General features: G+C 31.4%; 2 protein-coding genes across 2 annotated transcripts; both read right to left on the reverse strand.

Moving 5' to 3' along the window:
* Positions 1 to 628: 628 nt before the first annotated feature.
* LOC111701884 (venom metalloproteinase antarease-like TpachMP_B) lies at positions 629 to 1,916 on the reverse strand. Its single transcript, XM_023473363.1, has 3 exons — positions 1,868 to 1,916; positions 1,286 to 1,522; positions 629 to 753 (listed from the first exon to the last, which is right to left on the reverse strand). Exons 2-3 carry the CDS (start codon positions 1,465 to 1,467, stop codon positions 681 to 683), a joined length of 255 nt encoding a protein of 84 aa, XP_023329131.1. The 5' UTR covers positions 1,468 to 1,522; positions 1,868 to 1,916; the 3' UTR covers positions 629 to 680.
* Positions 1,917 to 3,208: 1,292 nt separating this feature from the next.
* Positions 3,209 to 23,776, reverse strand: LOC111701880 (glutamic acid-rich protein). Its single transcript, XM_023473361.1, has 20 exons — positions 23,715 to 23,776; positions 21,177 to 21,222; positions 20,325 to 20,351; positions 20,249 to 20,272; positions 20,143 to 20,175; positions 19,961 to 19,997; positions 17,920 to 18,042; positions 16,010 to 16,060; positions 15,344 to 15,427; positions 13,735 to 13,861; positions 10,947 to 11,041; positions 10,639 to 10,745; positions 9,589 to 9,700; positions 8,767 to 9,027; positions 8,211 to 8,353; positions 7,746 to 7,878; positions 6,285 to 6,396; positions 5,369 to 5,409; positions 3,643 to 3,714; positions 3,209 to 3,241 (listed from the first exon to the last, which is right to left on the reverse strand). Exons 1-20 carry the CDS (start codon positions 23,749 to 23,751, stop codon positions 3,209 to 3,211), a joined length of 1,698 nt encoding a protein of 565 aa, XP_023329129.1. The 5' UTR covers positions 23,752 to 23,776.
* Between the last annotated feature and the right edge of the window lie 643 nt (positions 23,777 to 24,419).

Raw genomic sequence — 24,419 nt, forward strand, 5'->3', positions numbered from 1 at the left:
TTGAACTTGTATGTATCGCTGCAGAAGGGCCTCTCATTCAAAACAACCAACAATGGTTAGAGAGACCCTGACTAAATTAAAATGTAAAAATTGTGCAATTTAAATTGTTTTTAATTAAATATTTAGTCATATATATATCTATCTATCTATCTATCTATCTATTCAATTTAGAAAACCCACGAAATTTTTTATAAAATCCGCAAACTTTTTTTGTTATTGTTTTCCAATAAGAAATTGTTCACAATTAGAATAGAAAATGGATTTGTAGCGCCCTTAAAACCTATTATTTTAAATGTAGATAATATATTTAGAATTACAAAGATATATCATATATCTAATATACAAGTTTTGAAAAGATATATCATATAATCTAGTAAACAAGATATATCATATATCTAGTAAACAAGTTATATCATATCATATATCTAGTAAACAAGATATATCATATATCTAGTAAACAAGATATATCATATATCTAGTAAACAAGATATATCATATATCTAGTATACAAGAATATCATATCATATATCTAGTAAACAAGATATATCATATATCTAGTAAACAAGATATATCATATATCTAGTATACAAGATATATCATATATCTAGTATACAAGTGTTGAAAAGAGTACTTGAAGTTGATTATATTTGTTTCATTAGTTCAATAAATTAAAATATAAATTATGTATAAAAACAGTTTCCATTTTTGGGGTTTTCCTTTTCTCGAAGGTCATAAAGGAAGTCAATGCTTCTCCTAAAAAATAGTTGTTTTATTGTGTGGTGGATATAGGGTTGCCCAAAAAGGACGAGACTGTAAAGACGACCTACCGAATTTCAACTTTACAATTCAAAATAATTTAATCGTTTTTTATGATCTCTGACAAAGAAAGAAAAAAGTTTATATAGTTGCATAGTTCTATAAATGTAAGGAAACACATAGTAAAAATTACGGACAGTCGTCCTTGAAGTCTCATATTTTGTGGGTAATTCTATACTGTTTTATTGGGACAGAGTCTTCTTGAAATACAACAAAATATACGAAAAATATATATTTAATTGGTGAAAATGGGTTCTAAAGTTAAACTCAGTGGATTTTAAACCGGAGGCCTAATTTTAAGAATTTGAGCCGCGGCTCAAATATTGCTGGTTCTACTTAAAACTGTATTCAATGTTTTAAGATTTAAGTCGGGACCCAATTAAATCCGTTTTTTTGGCGGATTTGAGACGCAGCTCAAATTCATTAAATTCAGAATCAGGACCTCTAGTTCAACGTGCATTTATGTTACCTTGAGCATTCACTCCACTCCACAATAGTGCCAGATTGTGACGGAGTCATGATATACAAGTTTTCCGGACACGTTCCAGGTATATTATACGAAGTTGTATCAGGAGGATAGGTTCCTACGCCTGTTCCATCGTGCGGAGATCCCAAAATATGTCCCATCTCGTGAGCCATTAGGGCCGGCATATTATCCAGGTGTTTTCCTTCTCTTAGAGTTACAGTTGTTAGTCCCACTGCCTCTCTTATATCAATATTATATATAACAGTTTTCGTATATATCAATACAATGCAGACGACTTTCAATTTTTGATTTCCACTAAGCTTCCAAACAGCATGGAGACACATAACAAGGAAGCAAAGAGACCCTGTCAATTAACAGCTTCTCATTCCTTACTTTTGAACTTATATAAAAAGCTTGTTGGAAATCAAAACTAAAATAGAAAAGTTTTTCATTGGCAACTACCCCTACTACCGTCCGTTTTTAGAGAGACCCCACCCCCGCCCTTGAAGGTGAATCTGTATGGCAACTACCCCAACTACCGTCCGTTTTTAAAGAGACCCCACCCCCGCCCTTGAAAATACTTACACTTTACAAACAACACCACTGTAAGCAACTCCAGCATCACCACCTTGATATATTCATCCTTGTCTTTTTATAACTTTTATGTATGATTTGCTTTGCTTGTCTGTCTGCCTGTTTCCAAAAAACGTCAAATCGGCTGAACCGATTGGGCCCAAATTTTGTGTGGAACCTTACATGACCCCAAAGGAAGGTTTATGGATGCTCAGAGTTACAAAAAGTTGTCTTTAAAAGCTTTTGATGTTTGTGAAATTTAACAATACGCTAATAAGATTTGAAAATCAGCGATTTTTTTTTGTTATTGCTTTTTTTTACTGTACAAACTACAAAGAGAAGATTATCACAATAAAAGTTAAAAGAGAGGATTGGTTCAGTCTAGTTTATATATGATTTACTTTCGCAAAACTTTCACTTCTTAAATACTTTCTTTTCATGTAGACCTCCGACAATTATAATGCATATTATCACATGTCCAAGTTCTACACAGCTGAATATTTTTAACCCTAAAACGACTGGTTGTTGCGAATAACCGTTTTAATTTTGATAACTTTTAAACTTCATTTCAGTTCAAAATAAAAGTTTGCCTGTCGATGATAAGTTAAGCTGCGTTTCTAGTATTTTAAACTTGACCCATGAACAAGTAAGTATTCAATCTAAATATTTAAAGTGAATATATTCCTGAACAGTTTTATTATTATTCTTCATATATTCCTAAACAAGTTCATTTTTATTCTTCATATATTCCTAAACAAGTTCATTATTATTCTTCATATATTCCTAAACAGTTTTATTATTATTCTTCCTATATTCCTGAACAAGTTCATTATTATTCTTCATAATTTCCTGAACAGTTTTATTATTATTATTCATATATTCCTAAACAGTTTTATTATTATTCTTCCTATATTCCTGAACAAGTTCATTATTATTCTTCATATATTCCTGAACAGTTTTATTATTATTCTTCATATATTCCTGAACAAGTTCATTATTATTATTCTTCATATTTTCCTGAACAGTTTTATTATTATTCTTCATATATTCCTGAACAGTTTTATTATTATTCTTCATATATTCCTGAACAAGTTCATTATTATTATTCTTCATATTTTCCTGAACAGTTTTATTATTATTCTTCATATGTTCCTGAACAGTTTTATTATTATTCTTCATTTATTCCTAAACAAGTCCATTATTATTCTTCGCATATTCCTGAACAAGTTCATTATTATTCTTCATATATTCATGAACAAGTTCATTATTATTATTCTTCATATATTCATAAACAGTTTTATTATTATTCTTCATATATTCCTGAACAGTTTTATTATTATTCTTCATTTATTCCTAAACAAGTTCATTATTATTCTTCGCATATTCCTGAACAAGTTCATTATTATTATTCTTCATATATTCATGAACAGTTTGATTATTATTCTTCATTTATTCCTGAACAGTTTTATTATTATTCTTCATATATTCCTGAAAAAGTTCATTATTATTCTTCATACACTGCTGAACAGTTCATAATATTAGCTTCATATTTTCCTGAAAAAGTTCATTATTATTCTTCATACACTGCTGAACAGTTCAATATTAGCTTCATTTATTCCTGAACAAGTTCATTATTATCATTTATATATTCCTGAACAATTCATTATTATTTTCATATATTCCCACTAAGTTCATTATTATTCCAACCAGGATTAATCCCAAAAAGGAATAATCCTAAACAGAAATTTTCCTTCCCAGGATTAATCCCAACCAGGATAAAGAATGACCTGAAAGGCATCAAGCTGTTCCAACTGGTCTCCAGCATCATGAATAGCCTTGACTAGAGGATCATTATCATCCTAGATACAATCTAATTATAATCCTAGATACAATATAATTATTATCCTAGATACAATCTAATTAATATCCTAGATACAACCTAATTATTATCCTAGATACAACCTAATTATTAACCTAGATACAACCTAATTATTATCTTAGATCCAACCTAATTATTATCCTAGATACAACCTAATTATTATCCTAGATACAACCTAATTATTATCCTAGATACAACCTAATTATTATCCTAGATACAACCTAATTATTATCCTAGATACAACCTAATTATTATCCTAGATACAACCTAATTATTATCCTAGATACAACCTAATTATTATCCTAGATACAACCTAATTATTATCCTAGATACAACCTAATTATTATCCTAGATACAACCTAATTATTATCCTAGATACAATCTAATTATTATCCTAGATACAATCTAATTATTATCCTTGATACAATCTAATTATTATCCTAGATACAATCTAATTATTAGCCTAGAGAAACCTAATTATTATCCCAGATACAACCTAATTATTATCCTGGATGTAACCTAATTATTATCCTAGATACATATTAATCATTATCTTAGAGAAACCTAATTATTATCCTAGATACAACCCAATCATTATCCTAGATACATATTAATCATTATCTTAGAGAAACCTAATTATTATCCTAGATACAACCTAAATATTATTCTAGATACAACTTAATTATCATCCTAGATACAATCTAATTATTTTCCTAGATACAACCTAATTATTTTCCTAGATACAACCTTATTATTACCCTGGATCAACCTAGTTATCATCCTAGATACAACCTAACTGTTTTCCTAGATACATATTAATCATTATCCTAGATACAACCTAACTGTTATCCTAGTTGCATATTAATCATTATCTTAGAGAAACCTAATTATTATCCTAGATCAACCTAATTATTACCCTTGATACAACCTAATTATTATCCTAGAGACACCTAATTATTATCTTTGATACAATCTAATTATTATCCTACAGAAACCTAATTATTATCCTAGAGAAATCTAATTATTATCCTAGATAAATCTAATTATTATCCTATAGAAATCTAATTATTATCCTAGAGAAATCTAATTATGATCCTCGAGAAATCTTATTATTATCCTAGAGAAATCTAATTATGATCCTAGAGAAATCTAATTATTATCCTAGAGAAATCTAATTATTATCCTAGAGAAATCTAATTATTATCCTAGAGAAATCTAATTATTATCCTAGTAATTATTATCCTAGAGAAATCTAATTATTATCCTAGAGAAATATAAGTATTATCCTAGAGAAATCTAATTATTATCCTAGAGAAATCTAATTTTTATCCTAGAGAAATATAATTATTATCCTAGAGAAATCTAATTGTTATCCTAGAGAAATCTAATTATTATCCTAGAGAAATCTAAGTATTATCCTAGAGAAATTTAATTGTTATCCTAGAGAAATCTAATTATCATCCTAGAGAAATATAATTATTATCCTAGAGAAATATAATTATTATCCTAGAGAAATCTAATTATTATCATAAAGAAACCTAATTTTCTTAAATATAACCTAATTATTTTCCTTTAGAAACCTTATTATTATCCTAAAGAAACATAATTATAATTTTTCATTTAGGTAAATTTACCTTCCAGATTACTATACCATTAATAGCCAGCTTAAAACCTCCTGAAATTATGAATGATTCAATACGGTTTACTTCAAAGTTTTATCCGATAAATTATTGGAAGGATATCGTCGTTTCTGGCTTTCCTCAAAGAGAAGATTAGGGATATCATTGCAGTAAATCGGTCATGGTTCTCTTTCAGCTTAATAAATTAACCAATTTGTTTAATTTGATAATTTTTTTTACAAATTTAGAAAATCTAACAGACACATAGATCATGCATGCAGGAGAATCAAAAACAAAGATTTAATAGGGTTAGTCAACTTACCTACTTTTTAATTTTCAACCTAGAGGTGCAGTTAACAACGTTTGTCAAAACTTTGTTAATCCCTCTGGTAATTTTTAGATTTTTATTTCACTGACGTACAATTTTGGCAAATTTCGCAAAAAATTGATTAAAAAAGTTGCTAGTAAGACCGAACAAAAAATCAAAAATATCAAGAAGGGTATCAAAAGATCCGTCTTAAAACAATGAATCCAAAAAAGTTGATTTAAAACAGATTTGTTAATTATTAAACCAATTGAAGACAAAAAACTGGCTTTTGTATTTGGCAGAGTCCCATAAAGCTTTTTTTTGGTTCTAAAGTAAACAATTTAATATATAAATAAAAAATAAAAAATGTGGACAGTATTCAGCGCCGTGAGACGTATCAGTTGTTACTCATATATTTTGAAAATATTTTCTTTTCCGATCCTATACTACTGATTTTTTGATCTATTATATCCTTCAGCTGAAATCCGCAAGTCGTTTTTTTAGAGAGAAACCACAATTTCAAACAATCATTTTTTGTGAGAGAAAAAGAAGGATATTTTATTCTTTCTTGATCAGATAAAGGTTTAAAGGGTGCCCTTGTGAATCGGACTTTAATACATTTACCTTTTGCAGATACGGTTGGATGCTGATAAAGTGTTTCAGTGCTAACGACAAGGCTGTGAATCATATCTAGCATAGCAAGCTTTACATCATCTTCTCCACCTTTTACTTGTTCCTAAAAAATATGCTAAGAAATAAAAATGACCAAATGCCACACATGACTTTCACTGGAAGGGGACCATTTATTTGGCGTACTACCATGGCTTGCCTTATGCCTGAATTTGTACTGAACAGCTTTGTTTCCCTGATAAAGGTTGGCCCGGTAAAATCAACCCGAGTTACAGTGGTAAGGTGCAGTGCCGCGTCGTGAAAAAGTTGGGTTAAAAGGCTACTAAAATCAATGAGACTTCAGGGACGACTGTAAAAATATAGTCAGCCCTTTTTCGTATATCCCTTATTCTTCGGGGACTATGCACTGTTTCTTTCTCTTTTAAATCATTATGTACACAGTTAATTCAGACAACAATAGTATTTCTCTAGAAGGGGCTGGTTCATTTGGCGTACCGTCCCGTTTTGCCTGGTATAATCTGTATGTGAAATGTACAGTGTACAGCTAGCTCTAGCTGGTTAGATATCAGCCCATTTTTTGAAATAAGCCAGACTTAACAGTGACAATGGTCAACACAAAAAACAAAACTACCATAAATAATGAATTTCAGAATGGAAAAATGCCGCAATACTTCTTTAGAAGACGACATGCTTTTATCTCAAATACCTATTATGTTTAATAGGGCAGCTTTTTCTGAATATAGATAATGCATAGGAAATAATAATGAACTTAAACCCTAATGTATATTTATTTTCTGATATGGACTATAAGCACTATTTCAAGTGACCTTTGTTAAAAAGAGGGGAATGCAAAATTTACAATGGTACTCTGGACCTTAATCATTGACGGCAGAGAACTCTCTGTTTTTATCTCAAAAATGGCGTTCTAATTGCCTGAAAATGTACGCTAGCGTAAAGTGTGAACTCAAGGCAGCTAACTTGTCTTACAAATATCTAGAATTTTATACAGAGCGTCCCATATCATATTAGATTATCTCCAATCTTTAACGAAAAAATACGCACATAACACTCGAAAAAATCTAGCAATTTCTACAGAAAAATGTTCTAATAGCCTTATTAAATTTTTCAAATGATTCATTCTTCTTAAATTTTCTGATTTGTCCCAAATCGTAGTTTAGACCCATTGAAGCGGTCTAATTTGATGTGGGACACCCTGTTTAGTAGATATTAACATTCCTGGAATATGAATCAGCTTGCAAAAATATCATAATTGTGCTTCTGTTGATGAATAAGGAAAAGTCCGCAATTTTGTTCAGTCTAAGGCTAAGGGGGTTTCTTGTGAATCGGACTCAGCACTCAAAAATGGAGGGTCACTTGAAATTACGTGTACATTCCCTTTAAGAACACACATTTCGTTTTCTTGATAAAAATGGTTGAAACTATTTTTATCCTTACTTTCATATCATTCCAAAGATATTTGTCAACAAAAATACCAAGTTCAATAGTTCGCTCATCGTAGATTTTCTCAGTTGGATTATCAGCTTTCTCTGCACAACCCCCCGCGCAAATTAATTTTACAGCTTTACTCCTAAAAATGATAATAATAAGTTTATTTTTTGGCTTACATAATTTACGTTATTCTAAACATGTGATATTATATTATATAAAGCAAGGTGCTCCCCTTCCCATCAGGCTTTTAGTTCGATTTAATTTGGTCCCTTTTTTAAGTTTCTGCTTTAAACTTTGACTTTCAAGACGCCATTTTTTGCCCAAAATAAATTCAAAATTTAAAATTTCGCCGATTTTTCCGATTTTTTTCATGGATTACCAAAAAAATATTAAAATAATCATTTTTTCTGAGCAAACGTTTTTCACTTTTGACCGGCTATAACCCTTTTTAACATAAATTTGGGTTCAAACCTGAACATCGAGTTAGATTTTGGTGCATCTCTTTTTTTAGAAGTTTCAGCATCCTCGTTTATTTTTACTAGTTCATCAGTCACTAGATCTCTTAGATCTTTACTTTTTTCATCCTTATCCCCTGAACCACCAGTAGTCTTCTTCTTCACAAATAATAATTTCNCGCGTGTTTAAACGGTGTGCATGATATTGTTTACGGTCAATTTCACGAACTTTCATAAAGGTTTATTTGCAAAATCCGATTTAAAGATTTTGCAAGATATGGCTGTATCGTGTAATTTGCATATAAAATATTCAGCAATATTTGCAAACAAAATGAAGACTTTGTTTATAATAAATAAACCCCTAGAAAAGTGTTTTGTGTCTTCCCCACAATTAAGCAATAAGCATGTCTGAGATTGACAATTATCAAATAAGTGAATCTATATTTGTCAATGCTTCTACAGAGCGTCCCATATTATATTTAGATTATCTCCAAGCTGTAACGCATGCAAATCTATATTATGTATTAAGTATTCATAGCTATGTATTTTTTGTGCTTAAGCCTTGTTAATACCTTGTTTTCTTCTTTTTCGTAGGCGTCTTCTTCTTTATCATCGCCATCTTTTTTTTCATCTTCATCGTCGTCACCGAATAGTTCATTGTAAAAGCTGTCCTTTATCACATCTTTCTTATCCTTCTTATCTTTATCAGCATTACTTTCAGTAGTTTCCTCGTTGTTGGATGCTTCAGTTGTGGATTCTTCAGGTGTTTCTTCCTTAGAGGTTTCAGATTTAGATGTTGTTGTTTCATCTTTTCCCGCGGAACTTTTCGTTTCCTTAGATAAACATAATGTGATATAATTAATACACTATACATTGCAGAGCTAGATAACTCTTCATCATTTTATTTAAATCTATTCCTTATGACGTCTCCTCTACTCAAAATAGGGAATCCCGGAGATATATATCTGGTAAAGGTAAACTTAGGCATTTATAACTCAGGCAGTAGGTATAAAAGATCAACTTTTAAGCTAAAGTGAGGGGCATGTGTTGGTTTGTAAGATTTTGACCTGCCTCAGACAAATACTTTTTGATTTTACCCCCCTCCCCATTACCCGGTAGGAATGTTTCAAGGATTTTGTAAATGCTCTAAACATTAAAAAATGGAGTTTTGAAAAGATTAGAAAGGACTTTATCATTAATGTCAGGGAAAGAAGATGTTCGGATGTAAAACTAACATAAGTGAAAATGTTATTTTGATATTTTTTGTAGTACCCGCATTTTTGGCAATCCTATTTCAAGCAATTATATCTTCAGAACTTTTTAACGACTCGGAAGTCGTTGACTTTAGCGAACTAAAATCTATCGATGATGGCAAAAGATTTAAAGTTATTTACCTCTGTTGCTGTTTGGTTCTTTTTCATGATATTTTCTATATTTTTTTTGGAATTTTTTTGAATTCTTTCTTTGTATTTTTCGCAATCAACTCCACATTTAGTGTCCGAGTAACTAAAAAAAGACAAGATTTAGTAAGACTAAAACTACTATCATTATATTTTTATTTTCAGATACATATTTATTTGCAATCTAATATTGTTCACATGTGATTTTTCAAAGGAATTTTGTTTTTGCCACAAACTCAAAAATTCCTGATCTTTATATTTTTGCAACTGATGATATTTCATACTTGTACTATTTGAACTAATAGAATTCATAGTTTGAAATATCAAAGGTCTAAAACATCGGGTTGCTAAGATATCGGGTAAAGGAGTAAGTTAGAGTTGGTGGCAAAAACTCATTTCCTTTTGATTATTAAATCTAACATAATTCTTGGTTTTTGGAAGACAACTTTTAGACCGTTATGATTTAAATATTCCATAATTATAGGGGTCTCATTGCATATTTTTGCAAACTAAAATCGTAAACTTTTTCAAACTAAGAATTCTGCTATATGTTATGATTTAAATATTCCATAATTATAGTGGTCTCATTGTATATTTTTGCAAACTAAAATCGTAAACTTTTTCAAACTAAGAATTCTGCTATATGTTATGATTTAAATATTCCATAATTATAGGGGTCTCATTGCATATTTTTGCAAACTAAAATCGTAAACTTTTTCAAACTAAGAATTCTGCGATATGATAATGTTTGATGTTGCAAAGATGAAGAGATTAAAAACAATAAAGTTCTAAGATAGTTTTAGTTCAATTAAAAGATGTCACTTGCATGTATGTATATTGTATAGTTATGTTAGAAAACGTCATAAAAAGCAAAAAAACATATTGCTGAAAGTACATTTATTAAAAGTTGACAATTTTGGAAACTAAATCCCGTCAATTAAATCTAATTTAAGCCATTTAAAATGATATATAAAGTTGACACATTCTAATTTAAAATGTTTAGTTTAACTATCCAATTAGTTTTAAAGGATTGAATATAAACACCTTGTACGACAGCTGAGCAGATTTGTTTTCTTTGTAACTTTATCCTTCTTACAGATTTTTTTCTTTACTCTGCAACACTTATCATCTGAATAATCTCTACTGTCCATCTAGGCATAGAACAATTAATTAATTAATTCATTGTTAAAGAGCCAGTAAATTTTTCTAAAGGGGCAGAGGTAAGTGTAGAACAGAAAATGCCGCAGAAGGAGCAACAATTAATAAAGTTAAAATCGAAGAAGCATGTTAACTTTAAGAAAGTTTCTCCATCACCCCCCCCTCCGCATAATCAGGTTTAATAAGAATAATACCTCCTCCAATTCTACAGTTTCTCCATCAGGAGTAAGATATGCGTCCCCATTCTTAACCTTTCGAGCAGTTTCTTCTGCTAAAGTTTCCTCAACTCCTGACATAAATAGTTAACGTGACTGTGTAAACTTAATTTGAAGTGACTTGCAATTTTTAAAGTGTGTCCTACAGTCCGATTCAGAAAACAGTTCCGTTAAAAACTTTGTCTGGGTAATAAAGATTGAAATGTTAATTTTTAATTTTCAAAAATTAATTAATTTTTATTATGGTGACTTCTCTTTCAAAGTTTAAAGGTTGCTTCAAATTAAAACATTTTTTATTTGGAAATAAGAAGATATTTTATGGAAATATAGATATGAGGAAATTGTTAGTTCTTCAATCAACTAATTATGTTATTTCTGAAAAATAATTCTGCCTGCACTAAAGAACCATAATTTATAGAGCAAGTATTTGACTTATAGACTGATAAATAAATTTGACCTCAAACTCTTAGAAAGAATTTAAAGTACAAAATTGACAGCTGTCTGGGCTGTTGACTGGACCAAATATGATACTTTTCACTTCTGCTTATTTTGACAAAATTGACAGCTGTCTAGGCTGTTGACTGGACCGGATATGATACTTTTCACTTCTGCTTATTTTGACAAAATTGACAGCTGTATAGGCTGTTGACTGGATAGGAAATAATACTTTTCACTTCTGCTTATTTTGACAAAATTGACAGCTGTCTGGGCTATTGACTGGATAGGACATCTGTCTAGGCTGTTGACCGGATAGGACAGCTGTCTAGGCTGTTGACTGGATAGGACAGCTGTCTAGGCTGTTGACTGGATAGGACAACTGTCTAGGCTGTTGAATGGATATGACAGCTGTCTAGGCAGTTGCCTGGATAGGACAGCTGTCTAGGCAGTTGACTGGATAGGACAGCTGTCTAGGCTGTTGACTGGATAGGACAGCTGTCTAGGCTATTGACTGGATAGGACAGCTGTCTAGGGTGTTGACCGGATAGGACAGCTGTCTAGGCTGTTGACTGGATAGGACAGCTGTCTAGGCTGTTGACTGGATAGGACAGCTGTCTAGGCAAATGACTGCATAGGACAGCTGTCTAGGCTGTTGACTGGATAGGACAGCTGTCTAGGCAGTTGACTGGATAGGACAAATGTCTAGGCTGCAGTTGACTATATAGGACAGCTGTCTAGGCTGTTGACTGGATAGAACAGCTGTCTAGGCTGTTGACTGGATAGGACAGCAGTCTAGGCTGTTGACCGGATTGGACAGCTGTCTAGGCAGTTGACTGTATAGGACAGCTGTCCAGGCTGTTGACTGGATTGGACAGCTGTCTAGGCAGTTGACTGTATAGGACAGCTGTCTAGGCTGTTGACTGGATAGGACAGCTGTCTAGGCTGTTGACTGGATAGGACAGCTGTCTAGGCTGTTGACTGGATAGGATATGATGCTTTTCACTTCTACTTATTTTGACAAAATGTTTTCACAGTGCAGTTTGAAACATTAATTATTAACTGAGACAAAATTAAAAAGGTTTTTTTCAATATAATCTAAACTATACGCCATCTCTTTTTTTATATATGTACCAAATATGCTTTTCTTATATACAGGGATAACCAGAAAACTCGGAGAAAGGAAGTTGACTCAAGTTATGACTTTAAATAGTCCAATGAACATAAGGCACAGCAATTGTGCAGTGTAAACAGACCCATTTCACTAAATGAGTGATTTAATAACTTACCAATAAAACTATTTGTTTTGTAACAACATCTATTGCACTTCAGTATTGATTTAATGTCGTCTTCCTATTCCACAGTTTTCTGGTTATCACTGTAGTTTAATTTTAATTTCTTTCACTGCACTCAAAAAGCTGTATTATTTATTCCCTTCCCCCCCCCCCCTTTTCATGAGACTTCCCACTTAAATGGTATTAAAGGGACTAAAGGTAAAATGGAAAGGGGTACTGAGTTAAAGCCTAAACACTTTAGGAGTTGATTGTGACTAATTTTTGTTCTATCTGAGCCGGCGATTTAAAAAATTCGGGGAAATACGGCTCGAGAATAAGCTGTCGTTGGACCTTATTTATGGCTTCAGCTTTCGGATTCAAGCTGCATCTTATTTTCCACCGAGTTGAATTCAAAAAACCGGTTTAATATTCTATTTGGCGGATTTTCATGGTAGGAATTGGCGCATTCCCAGTTTTGATGAGAACAAGACGCAACATTGAGCCTTATTCCTCCACTAAAACCAACCAAGTCGGTTTTATTTTAATTGGACCTAACCCCTTAAGTCGAGCCGAAGATCTTGCAGTTGTCAATCACGTGACATAAGCTGTTGTTAGAGTGGAGTCGAGGTCAGGTTTAAGGAATTACGACTCGAGTCGAAGCTTTTAAAATGATATATGAAAATGAGTTATACAAAAATTCATTATATATATTTGACATGGTATTGGAATCAAACTTTAAAATCTAAAAATTGAAATAACCCAGATGTGCTCAGAAATATTAGGTAGGCTCATACTATAATTTTAATATAATATTTATTAATCTTTTAGAGATATAATAAGTTATAATTTTGTTACGTCTGTATCACGTGACCAGAATTTACAGCAATATCTGGTCATGTAGCTCCGTCGACCATATTACGAATATTAATGTTTTTGTATAACTTGGAATTTTTGTGTCGCGATCAACGCAAAAAATTCGAAGGCTTTAGCTTTTACCCCCTTTCCTTTTAACTTCACAGTGATTTCTCTTGAAATCCATCAACTCTAATAGTTTTTACCTTTTTGGGAAATTTTCTGATCTCGCCTTATTATGCCTTCGTTTTGATATGTTTTTCCATTTTCTTTTCGAAATGAGTTCGAACTCAGATTTGCTTTCGAGGACATGTATGTCATTTGCATCACACCCTAGATATTCATAGATTAGACAAATATATAGATAATAGATATTCATAGATTAGACAAATAAATAGATAATAGATATTCATAGATTAGACAAATATATAGATAATAGATATTCACAGGTTCGACAAATATATTGATAATAGATATTCATAGATTAGACCAATATATAGATAATAGATATTCATAGATTAGACCAATATATAGATAAAAGATATTCACAGATTAGACAAACATATATTTAATGTATAGATATTCACATATTAGACTAATTTATAATTAATAGATATTTACGGATTAGACAAATATATTGATAATAGAAATTCATGGATTAGAAAAATATAAAGTTAATATATAGATATTCATAGATTAGACAAATATATTGATAATAGATATTCATAGATTAGACAAATATACTGATAATAGATATTCATAGATTAGACAAATATACTGATAATAGATATTCACAGATCAGACAAATATATAGATAATAGATATTCACAGATTAGACAAATATATAGATAATAGATATTCATAGGTTAGACAAATATATTGATAATAGATATTCATAGATTAGACAAATATAGAGATAAAAGATATTCAAAGATTAGACAAATGTACTGATAATAGATATTCACAGATTAGACAAATATACTGATAATAGATATTCATAGATTAGACAAAAATATAGAAAATAGATATTCACAGGATAGACAAATATATAGATAATATATATTCAAAGGTTAGACAAATACATTGATAATAGATATTCACAGATTAGACAAATGTACTGATAATAGATATTCCCAGATTAGACAAATGTACTAATATTTGTAAAAAAGAGGCTGGATCAAATTATCAATTCCCCATCTAAACGTAAAACTGTGTTGTGAATTATTGAAGGCACTAGGACTTTAAATAAGTTGATAGTTTTGGCTGAATAATTGAATTTAAATAATGTAAAGATAAGCGGTTTATTTTTTTACTGACACTTTTTAAATAAAGATCGTTAGCTTTAATTTAATTTAAAAATAAAAAAATAAAAAAATAATAACACATCCTGAAACTGAAACTTTCTTTGAAGCAGGAGATTTAGAGAGAATAAGGACTAATCTCCGAGTAGTTGGTTTCTATCAAGGTTATAATGCAAGGAAAGTTAATTGCAGTTGCGTATACTCTGCGTACATATTGAAACCAGTTCTCTCTGGGCGAAATTGTAAACAAGAATAAATGCATCACTATTCCTTTAGTATCAGAGAAGGAAAAAAGCATTGAATTTTGATAATTTTGAAAATTTACATAATAGTTTCCTATGACCAGAATATTTCATTGATTATTTTTATGAAAATTGATTCCATGTCAGGCTGTGACATCTGTCTTGTGTTTACATCACCGGCCAGAGATAGTACACTGCAGTACAAAAAATGCGTACACCTCTGAAATAACTTTCCTTGCATTAGAACCTTGGTTACCATATTCATAGCTTACCGCACAATTAGTAACAGAGAGAGTAGAGTCCGGGTCATCTACTAATTTTCCTGTATACGTACAATCTTCTAGTTTCTTCTTAAACTATACAGACGTATATTAGATTATATCTGATGAAAGATATAGGTTAGATCTGATGGAATTTTTAGTTTAGATCTGATGGAATATATAGTTTAGATCTGATGGAATATATAGTTTAGATCTTATGGAATATATAAGTTAGATCTGATGGAATTCAGTTTAGATCTGATGGAATATATAATTTAGATCTGTTGGAATATATAGCTTAGGTCTGATGGAATATATAGTTTATATCTGATGAAATATATAGTTTAGATCTGATGGAATTTTTAGTTTAGATCTGAAAGAATATAAAGTTTGTATCTGATGGAATATATAGTTTAGGTACGATGAAATATAAAGTTTAGATCTAATAGAATTTTTCGTTTAGATCTCATGAAAAACATAGTTTTGATCTGATACTTTAGATCTGATGGAATATATAGTTTAGATCTGATGGAATATATAGTTTAGATGTTTAGATCTGATGAAATATATAGTTTAGATTTGATGGAATATATTGTTTAGATATGATGGAATATATATGCCCCCCCCCCCTTAATCAAAATGTGAAAACATTGGTTAACTAAATTATATTAAACTTACCTTGCTATCAATCGCTGACTTTTTACATTCTCCTTTCTCACATTCTTCTACCTTAGTTAAATAATTTTTAATTTAATATTATTATAATACAGATTTACTTCTCGTTCGGGGTTCATGTTTTCTGATATTTTCTCCAGTCATTTGTAGTTTGTTTAAAACCAGGGAACTATAAACCAGAACTAGGACCTTTAAACCAGGAACTTTAATCTAGGAACTATAATCTAGGAACTATAATCTAGGAAATATAAACTAGGAACTTTAATCTAGGAACTTTTATCTAGGAACTTTTATCTAGGAACTATAAACTAGGAACTATAATCTAGGAACTATAATCTAGGAACTATAAGCTAGGAACTATAAACTATAACTATGAACTATAAACTGTGAACTTTAATCTAGGAACTTTAAACTATGAACTATAAACTATGAACTATAAACTATGAACTATAAACTATGAACTTTAATCTAGGAACTATAAAGTATGTACTATAAACTATGAACTTTAATCTAGGATTTATAAACTATGAACTATAAACTAGGAACTTTAATCTATAAACTATAAACTAGGAACTATAAACTATGAACTTTAATCTATGAACTATAAACTATGAACTATAAACTATGAACTTTAATCTAGGAACTATAAACTATGAACTATAAACTATGAACTTTAATCTATGAACTTTAAACTATGAACTATAAACTATGAACTTTAATCTAGGAACTATAAACTATGAACTATAAACTAGGAACTTTAATAGCGGAACTATAAACCAGGAACTATAAATTAGGAACTAATAACCAGTTAACCTATAAACTAGGAACTAGGAACTAAAGGGTTACCCACAAACTATTAAGTATTTTAATGCTTTACTAAATAATTCAGAACATAAATAAGTCTGTTTTGGCCTACGAGGAACCCTAAAGGCAAGAAAACGAATTAAAAAAATTACGTACAATCGTTTCTGACGTCTAATTTTTTGTGGGTAACTCTGTATAAGCTAGGAACTATAAACCGGATTAGAATATATTTTAATTTCAATTTCAATTTCTGTCAATCTCCCTTTATGTAAATACTTCAATATTTTAGTTAATTATTTTCCTTTATAAAGCCGCAAATATAGAGGAAATTCAATTATCTTTGGCACTTGAAAATCAGAACTTGAATATTAGAACTTGAATATAAGAACTTTAATATCCAAACTAAATATCAGAACTAAATATCAGAACTAAATATCAGAACTTGAATATCAGAACTTGAATATCAGAATTTGAATATCAGAACTTGAATATCAGAATTTGAATATTAGAACTTAAATATCAGAATTTGAATATCAGAACTTGAATATCATAACTAAACATCAGAACTTGAATATCAGAACTTGAATATTAAAACTTGAATATCAGAACTCGAATATCAGAGCTTGAATATCAGAACTTGAATATAATAACTTGAATATCAGAACTTTAATATCAGAACTGAATATCAGAACTTAAATATCAGAACTTTAATATCAGAACTGAATATCAGAACTTGAATATCAGAACTTGAATATCAGAACTTTATCTATCAATAAATTTGGCTTGTCTGTCTGTCTGGTCTGTCTGGTCTGTCTGTGTGTATACAATAAACGTTAAAAAGACTGATCCGATCGGGCCCACACTTTGTTTGGGGGATATCACCACGTGACCCAAGGGAAGCTTTATGAATAATCAAAATTTCAGATATTTGTCTCCATTTCATCAAAAATATCAGAACTTTTTGAATATTAATATTGATATTGATATTCAAATATTTATGTTTAATTACTAATGTTTAAATATTTATGATTGAATATTAACGTTTAAATAAAATTGTTTGAATATTAATGTTTGCATATAAATGTTTGAATATAAATGAATGAATATACCTCTAGATCTTTACTAAAGAGTGAATTCTTCTTGTGAACTACTCCTTTAGTTTCGCTGTTCTTAGTTTTTATTAAAACTTCTTTTCCACCGTCCTCTTCACCGAATCCATAATCGCTACCAGCCTACAGTTCAACATATTAAATACATATCTATATAATAAAACAAGATATATGTTCCCTCTGGCCAGCCAGACAGCTGGACCAAATGGACTGAATTTTGTTGTGGACACTCATGTGTAACCTGAGCCCGCGATTTAAAAGCTTCGGCTCGAGTCGTAATTCCTTAACCCTATTCCCGCTGGGGGGGGGTCAATTTGACCCCCCCCCCTGTAGTTTTTTTTACATAACTCAAAAAGTATTGGTCTGAGGCTGTTGAAATTTTCTGACTTTTCTTACATACCCAAAGCCCTCCCTTTAGGCCTAAAACCGGGCTTTAATACTAACTGCCTGAGTCCTCAGGCACACTGCCTGAATGACTGCTTTTGCCTGTAGCAAACTAAATCTTTGTTTTGACCCACTTTCACTTGTCAGATTTTGATAAAATTTAGCTTTTTGGAAAGCCTATGACATAAGGAAACGGATTGCACAAGTTTTGCGAAATAAAAATTGCAAATTTTTTGCAAAAATTCTGTCAAAGGAAATTTGCACATTTTTAGTTTTTCTTGATTAAAAATCTGGTTATTTAAAATTTTGCAAAAATTTTTGCATATTTGAAATGGCATGGTCAAGGGCTTTTCAAAAATGTATAATTTGTCATTTTTTGGACAAATTTTTTTTTGCAAACATTTTTACTATAAAACTGGATTTTGCGATTAAAAAATTCAATTTTCGCAAATTTGCAAATTTGTTTGCAGATTCTAAAAGTAGAGCACAAGAGCTTTCTAATGATGTATCATTTGTCATATTTGGACATAAAACATGGGATTTAGAGGGGGGGGGTCAAATTGACCCCCCCCCAGCGTATCCTGGTTTTCAAGTACCCCAGCGGAGATAGGGTTAAACCCAACTTTAAGACCCAATCTTAGACCCAACTCTAACGAAAGCTTGTGTCACGTGATTGATAGCTGCAAGATATTCGGCTCGACTTAAGGAGTTAAGCCCAAAGAAAATAAAACCGACCTTGATTGGTTTTTAGTGGAGAATAAGACTCAATGTTGCGTCTTGTTCTAATAAAAACTGGGAATGCGCCAATTCCTACCATGAAAATCCGCCAAATAGAATATTAAACCGGTTTTTTAAATTCAACTCTGTGGAAAAATAGATGCAGCTTTAATCCGAAAACTCAAGCCGTGAATAAGGTCCAACGACAGCTTAGACCCGAGCCGTATTTCCCCAAATTTTTTAAATCGCGGGGTCTGGAGGGACATGGCTAAAAAAATCCAACTTTTTTTCTAAAATATTTTTTTCCCCACGGGCAACGCCGGGTTCTTCAGCTAGTATTGAATATATTTGGTAAAGGGAATGCAGCCTTCAAGTGATCCTCACTTTGAAGAGTGCCATCTCCGATTCACAATGGTTTCCTTCCTTTTATTTAAGAGACGATGTAAAAGATATTGTTGTTTTTCAATCTTAAGATTATATCTCAAGTGAACACCTGCATTTACTATAGAGTAGAGAAACCTTGTTTAGGGTAAAATATTAAAAACAATTTTATATTTGTTCAAAGGAATTGAGGTTTTGCCACAAACTCTAATTTTTCAATTCTTATCCCTTTGCAATCTTATGTCTTAGACCTTTGATTTTTCAAACTATGAATTTTGTTATATTAATGTCTCAGATTGAAATATAACAGTAGTAAGGTCAAGCTAGCTATAAGTAAAGTTAGATACTCTTGATGCGCTCCAATGTACTAGAAATGTCGTCATCATAGCTTAACGGAAACTCAAAATCCTTATATAACGTAACTAATTTTCGGGGAAGATGAAGTGTCAACGTTGCTGGTGAGAGGGGGTAAGGATTTTCTACGCTTGAAGAAAATCCTTCCCCCCCCCTCATTTTGTCACTTCTTGTAAAAAGTTCTAGAATGATAATGCATACTTACTGGAAGATCTATTAGCAAAATGTCGGTTACATTTTCCCTAGAATAAAATGTTTAGAAATATATAATTATTATTTTTGCACCCCCCCCTGTATTTGAAAAAAAATCCTAGAAATACATGTGTGAAAATTTGTTTACAAAACTTCAATTGAAAATTTATTTTAATAAGTTTTACTTTATTTTACCTTTCCTCTGTTGGTAATGGTGGGCCCTCAGTCCTGAATAAAAATTGTATTTTATCTAAAATAAATATTTTAAAGAGATGAATTCGTTTAAAAATATATAATTTACCTGTCTTCTGTTTTGTTACTCTCACTAATAAAAAAAAGACTATTAAAAAAAATTTTGTTGGTAGTTTTAATTTCACCTTTTTTCCGATTTGGTCACGTTTTTCCTAAATAAAGGGTAAAATAGAATTGTGATTAAAATCATTTTTTCACTTAACCCTATTCCAATAGGACTATTTTTGTCTAATATATACCAGAGTGAGAAGCATTCGGTTTAATTTATTTGAAATAAAACGTCTTTTAGTCTATAATTCAACAATCTTTAAACTTACGGATTTGTTTATTTTATACTTTTTATTCAAAATCTATATGCCGACAAAAAAGTATTGAAGAAAAAAGGCTAAAATATTATGTATAATGGTTCAAATTGTTATAGAAAGCCAAAGCTTTCTGATATATTGACAGAAGCGTTAAATCCACGTGACACTTATGATTTTGCCCTTAGAGTTGAGATAGGGAAGTGTGAGACCAACTTTTCAAGGCCTGCTCAGTAAAAAAAATAGACCTCTAACTTTAATTGTTAGGGTGCAGGAGAGGAGTTTTTTAAAGGTTTTAAAAGTATGTCAAAAAAGTTTTCCAAAATAATCATTTTTACTTTTAGCAAATATTAAGATATTACACTTGTTTTTATATCCATTTTTCAAGGCCTTTTCAAATATATATATGTTTAGCCTGTAGCTTAGTTTACAAATAGTTATAAACCATTTCTGATTTTTTTAAACACCAACCCACAGTTGGACCATTCTCCACCCTACCCCATGCATAAAGAAGTTTGCAACTATGATGCTTAAAAAATGAAGAAGTTTTTAGCGTTCAAATGTAAACCATTTTTAAGTTATTCAGAATAAACCACGGGGGGGGGGACCCCTCTCAACCGTAATAGGGTTAAAATATGTGTCAGAAAAAAGGAAATGCTTTCAATTTGTATTCACCTGGTTTCTGTTCTATTTTCTAATCTAACAGAGGGAAGACTTAGCCCTGAAAATAATATAATAGAATGATAAATGTTCCAATGTATTCTGTTAGAATTATTTTGAAATGCAATTTTTTTAAAATTCTAAAGAACATTTAAAAACACGTTAAAGTGCAATTATATGGACTGAGCTGAAAACTTTAGAATGGTGAATATCGAGATCAATGCTTGATCTCCTCTTTTTTAATCGCAAGATTAAATAATGGTTCTCTCCTCTTTTTTTAATCGCAAGATTAAATAACCGATCGGGATTAAGGAAATCCCATTCTAAAGTTTTCAGCTCTGAATTCAAAACTAATTTAATGTTAATCTCGGGCTTAGGCGTTGATCTAGCTTTGTTTTATGCCACGACCTACGGATTAATCTAATTTCTCTTAAATATCACGTATTGTTTATACCCTACAGGGATATCCCGTAGTGGTTATACCCTACAGGGATATCACGTAGTGGTTATACCCTACAGGGATATCACGTAGTGGTTATACCCTACAGGGATATCACGTAGTGGTTTTACCCTACAGGGATAACCCGTAGTGGTTATACCCTACAGGGATATCACGTAGTGGTTAAACCCTACAGGGATATCCCGTAGTGGTTATACCCTACAGGGATATCAAGTAGTGTTTATACCCTACAGGGATATCACTAACATGGTGACAGCTTTAATTTAATCAATATTGCTTAAGTAAATGCATTTTGATTTGGTACGCCAATATTCTAGTATGATTCAAGTTTTACATCAATAACATATTGTATTATGTGGTTTTAAGTCTGGTTTGCCATATACAACCAGAATTAAAACCAAGGGGGTAGGTAACCATCCCCAACTTCCTCCCCCTGCTCCAACCACCTTATCTAGATACTCTAGCTTTCCAAACACGATAAGGATGTGTTGATAAGACAGGATCACAGGATATAAAAGGAGACCTAACAAAGAATAAGTTTAGTTGTGAACCAGCTCTCACAAAGAGAGGATGAAGACATTCGCCAACTCCCCACAGTGGTAAGAAGCATTCAGTCCAATGGAACAGAAACTGCTTGGACAGATTGGAGCTGTGGGAAAACAACATGCTGAAGGAGATTTGTTACCCAAACAAAGATGGTGCCAGAAGAGATATGTTGCCTGAGGGGATAATTGACCTGAGGGGATAATTGACCTGAGGAGATATGTTGCCTGAGGAGATATGCAGCCCTGAGGAGATACCATGTTGAATGTATCTAGCCAAGGAGTATCTAGCCAAAGGAGGTATCTAGCCAAAGGAGGTATCTAGCCAAAGGAGTATCCAGCCAAGGAGTATCCGGCCAAAGGAGTAACCCATCACTGAGTGCCAAATCTGTGTCTTTTGACTTTAGTTATTTATTCCTTCATTTTGTTTCTCTTTAATATAAATGTTCAACTACTTTGTTCTATTATTGGTGTGTGACTTGAAGACTACTAGAGTATTGTTACCCACCTTTGTGGGTATCCTTTCAAATATAACAATACCCTACAGGGATATCCCGTAGTGGTTAAACCCTACAGGGATATCACGTAGTGGTTAAACCCTACAGGGATATCACGTAGTGGTTATACCCTACAGGGATATCCCGTAGTGGTTATACCCTACAGGGATATCCGTAGTGGTTATACCCTACAAGGATATCCCGTAGTGGCTATACCCTACAGGGATATCCCGTATTGGTTATACCCTACAGGGATATCCCGTAGTGGTTATACCCTACAGGGATAACTTTAATTGAAGAATCTAGAATTTATCCTAAGAATTAAAAGTGTCCACATTAGATATCGATAGCGCTTAATATTAACAATGCTTTAAACAAAGGTTTTGACCTCCGGACTAACTACATGATGTCCCAACTCCCAATAAACATGGAAATACAGTAACGACAAATTTTGGGATTGTTTAATATATAAAATCTTAATTGATTTTTTAATATTTCCCGTATTTATGAATAAATAAAATATGGCAGACTAGACTAGCAAGAACTAATATTATTGTTTTAATACTTGTTTCAAAGATAAAAGACGACCATCAAGTTGTCTCTGAACTGTCATGTTTAATTTGACACCCTGTTTATTATCAGGTTCTATGCTGGAAACTTTTGTTTACGCACTTTATTAACGGATTATATCAGGAAACAAACTCAATAATTCTTGCATCCATTCGCTGATTTTTTTCATTTCGGCAAATTGTTTTATTATATTAAATCGAACTTCACTTAGAACTTCGGAGCAATCCAAATAATTATAAAATGTCGTCTTATGTTGTTCAATGGGTTTTACACTATTTTACCTAATTCTTAGTAAAAGTAAAAAATAAATATACAAAAAATATGCGGGAACAGTTTTAAAGAGCTCCATATTATTATTTGATTAAAAACTAAATATCTGCAGCATTGCATGATCAGTAAGGTTTTAGAAAATGGCATTTAATGAATTCATTTGATGTTTCCGAAGTGCTAGGTTTAACTGTATAAAAATTAAGAATCAGCTTACCTAGAAGAAATAGTTTTAATGCTATTATTGGAAGCATCTGACAGAACTGAAGTGTAATATAAGAAGCAAATTATTTAAAATCAAATTAAAAGAATTACTTATAATTAGAAGAGTGCACTCACTTCAATGAATGATATAATAATAAACAATAAGGTAAGATAATATTAAAATAAATCATTAGTTCTTTATCTATTCATTTTATAACATATTTTGAGTATTTTAATAAACGGCCCCTTCCTTAGAATAGTGTATTCTGATAAACCCCCTCCTTAGAAAAGTGTATTTTGATAAACCACCCTCCTTACAATATTGTATTCTGATAAACCACCCTCCTTAGAATATTGTATTCTGATAAGCCTCCTCCTTAGAATAGTGTATTTTGATAAACCACCCTCCTTACAATATTGTATTCTGATAAACAACCCTCCTTAGAATAGTGAATTCTGATAAACCCCCCTCCTTAGAATATTGTATTCTGATAAACCACCCTCCTTAGAATAGTGTATTCTGATAAACCACCTTCCTTAGAATATTGTATTCTGATAAACCCCCTTCCTTAGAATATTGTATTCTGATAAACCCCCTCCTTAGAATGTGTATTCTGATCAAACCCCCTCCTTAGAATAGTGTATTCTGATAAACCACCCTCCTTAGAATAGTGTAATCTGATAAACCCCCCTCCTTAGAATGGTGTATTCTGATAAA

This window comes from Eurytemora carolleeae, unplaced genomic scaffold, assembly GCF_000591075.1.
Source record: "Eurytemora carolleeae unplaced genomic scaffold, Eaff_2.0 scaffold391, whole genome shotgun sequence".
NCBI classification, from domain to species: Eukaryota; Metazoa; Arthropoda; class Copepoda; order Calanoida; family Temoridae; genus Eurytemora; species Eurytemora carolleeae.

Coding starts and splice junctions, on each gene's coding strand:
- LOC111701884 (XM_023473363.1), bottom strand. CDS start 1,467: ATGCCGGCCCTAATGGCTCACGAGATGGGACATATTTTGGGATCTCCG. Junction 754..1,285: donor GAGTGGAGTGAATGCTCAAG/GTAACATAAATG, acceptor ACTATTTTTTAG/GAGAAGCATTGACTTCCTTT.
- LOC111701880 (XM_023473361.1), bottom strand. CDS start 23,751: ATGCTTCCAATAATAGCATTAAAACTATTTCTTCTAG. Junction 20,273..20,324: donor GTGACCAAATCGGAAAAAAG/GTGAAATTAAAA, acceptor TTTTTTTATTAG/TGAGAGTAACAAAACAGAAG. Junction 20,176..20,248: donor AGTAACAAAACAGAAGACAG/GTAAATTATATA, acceptor ATTTTTATTCAG/GACTGAGGGCCCACCATTAC.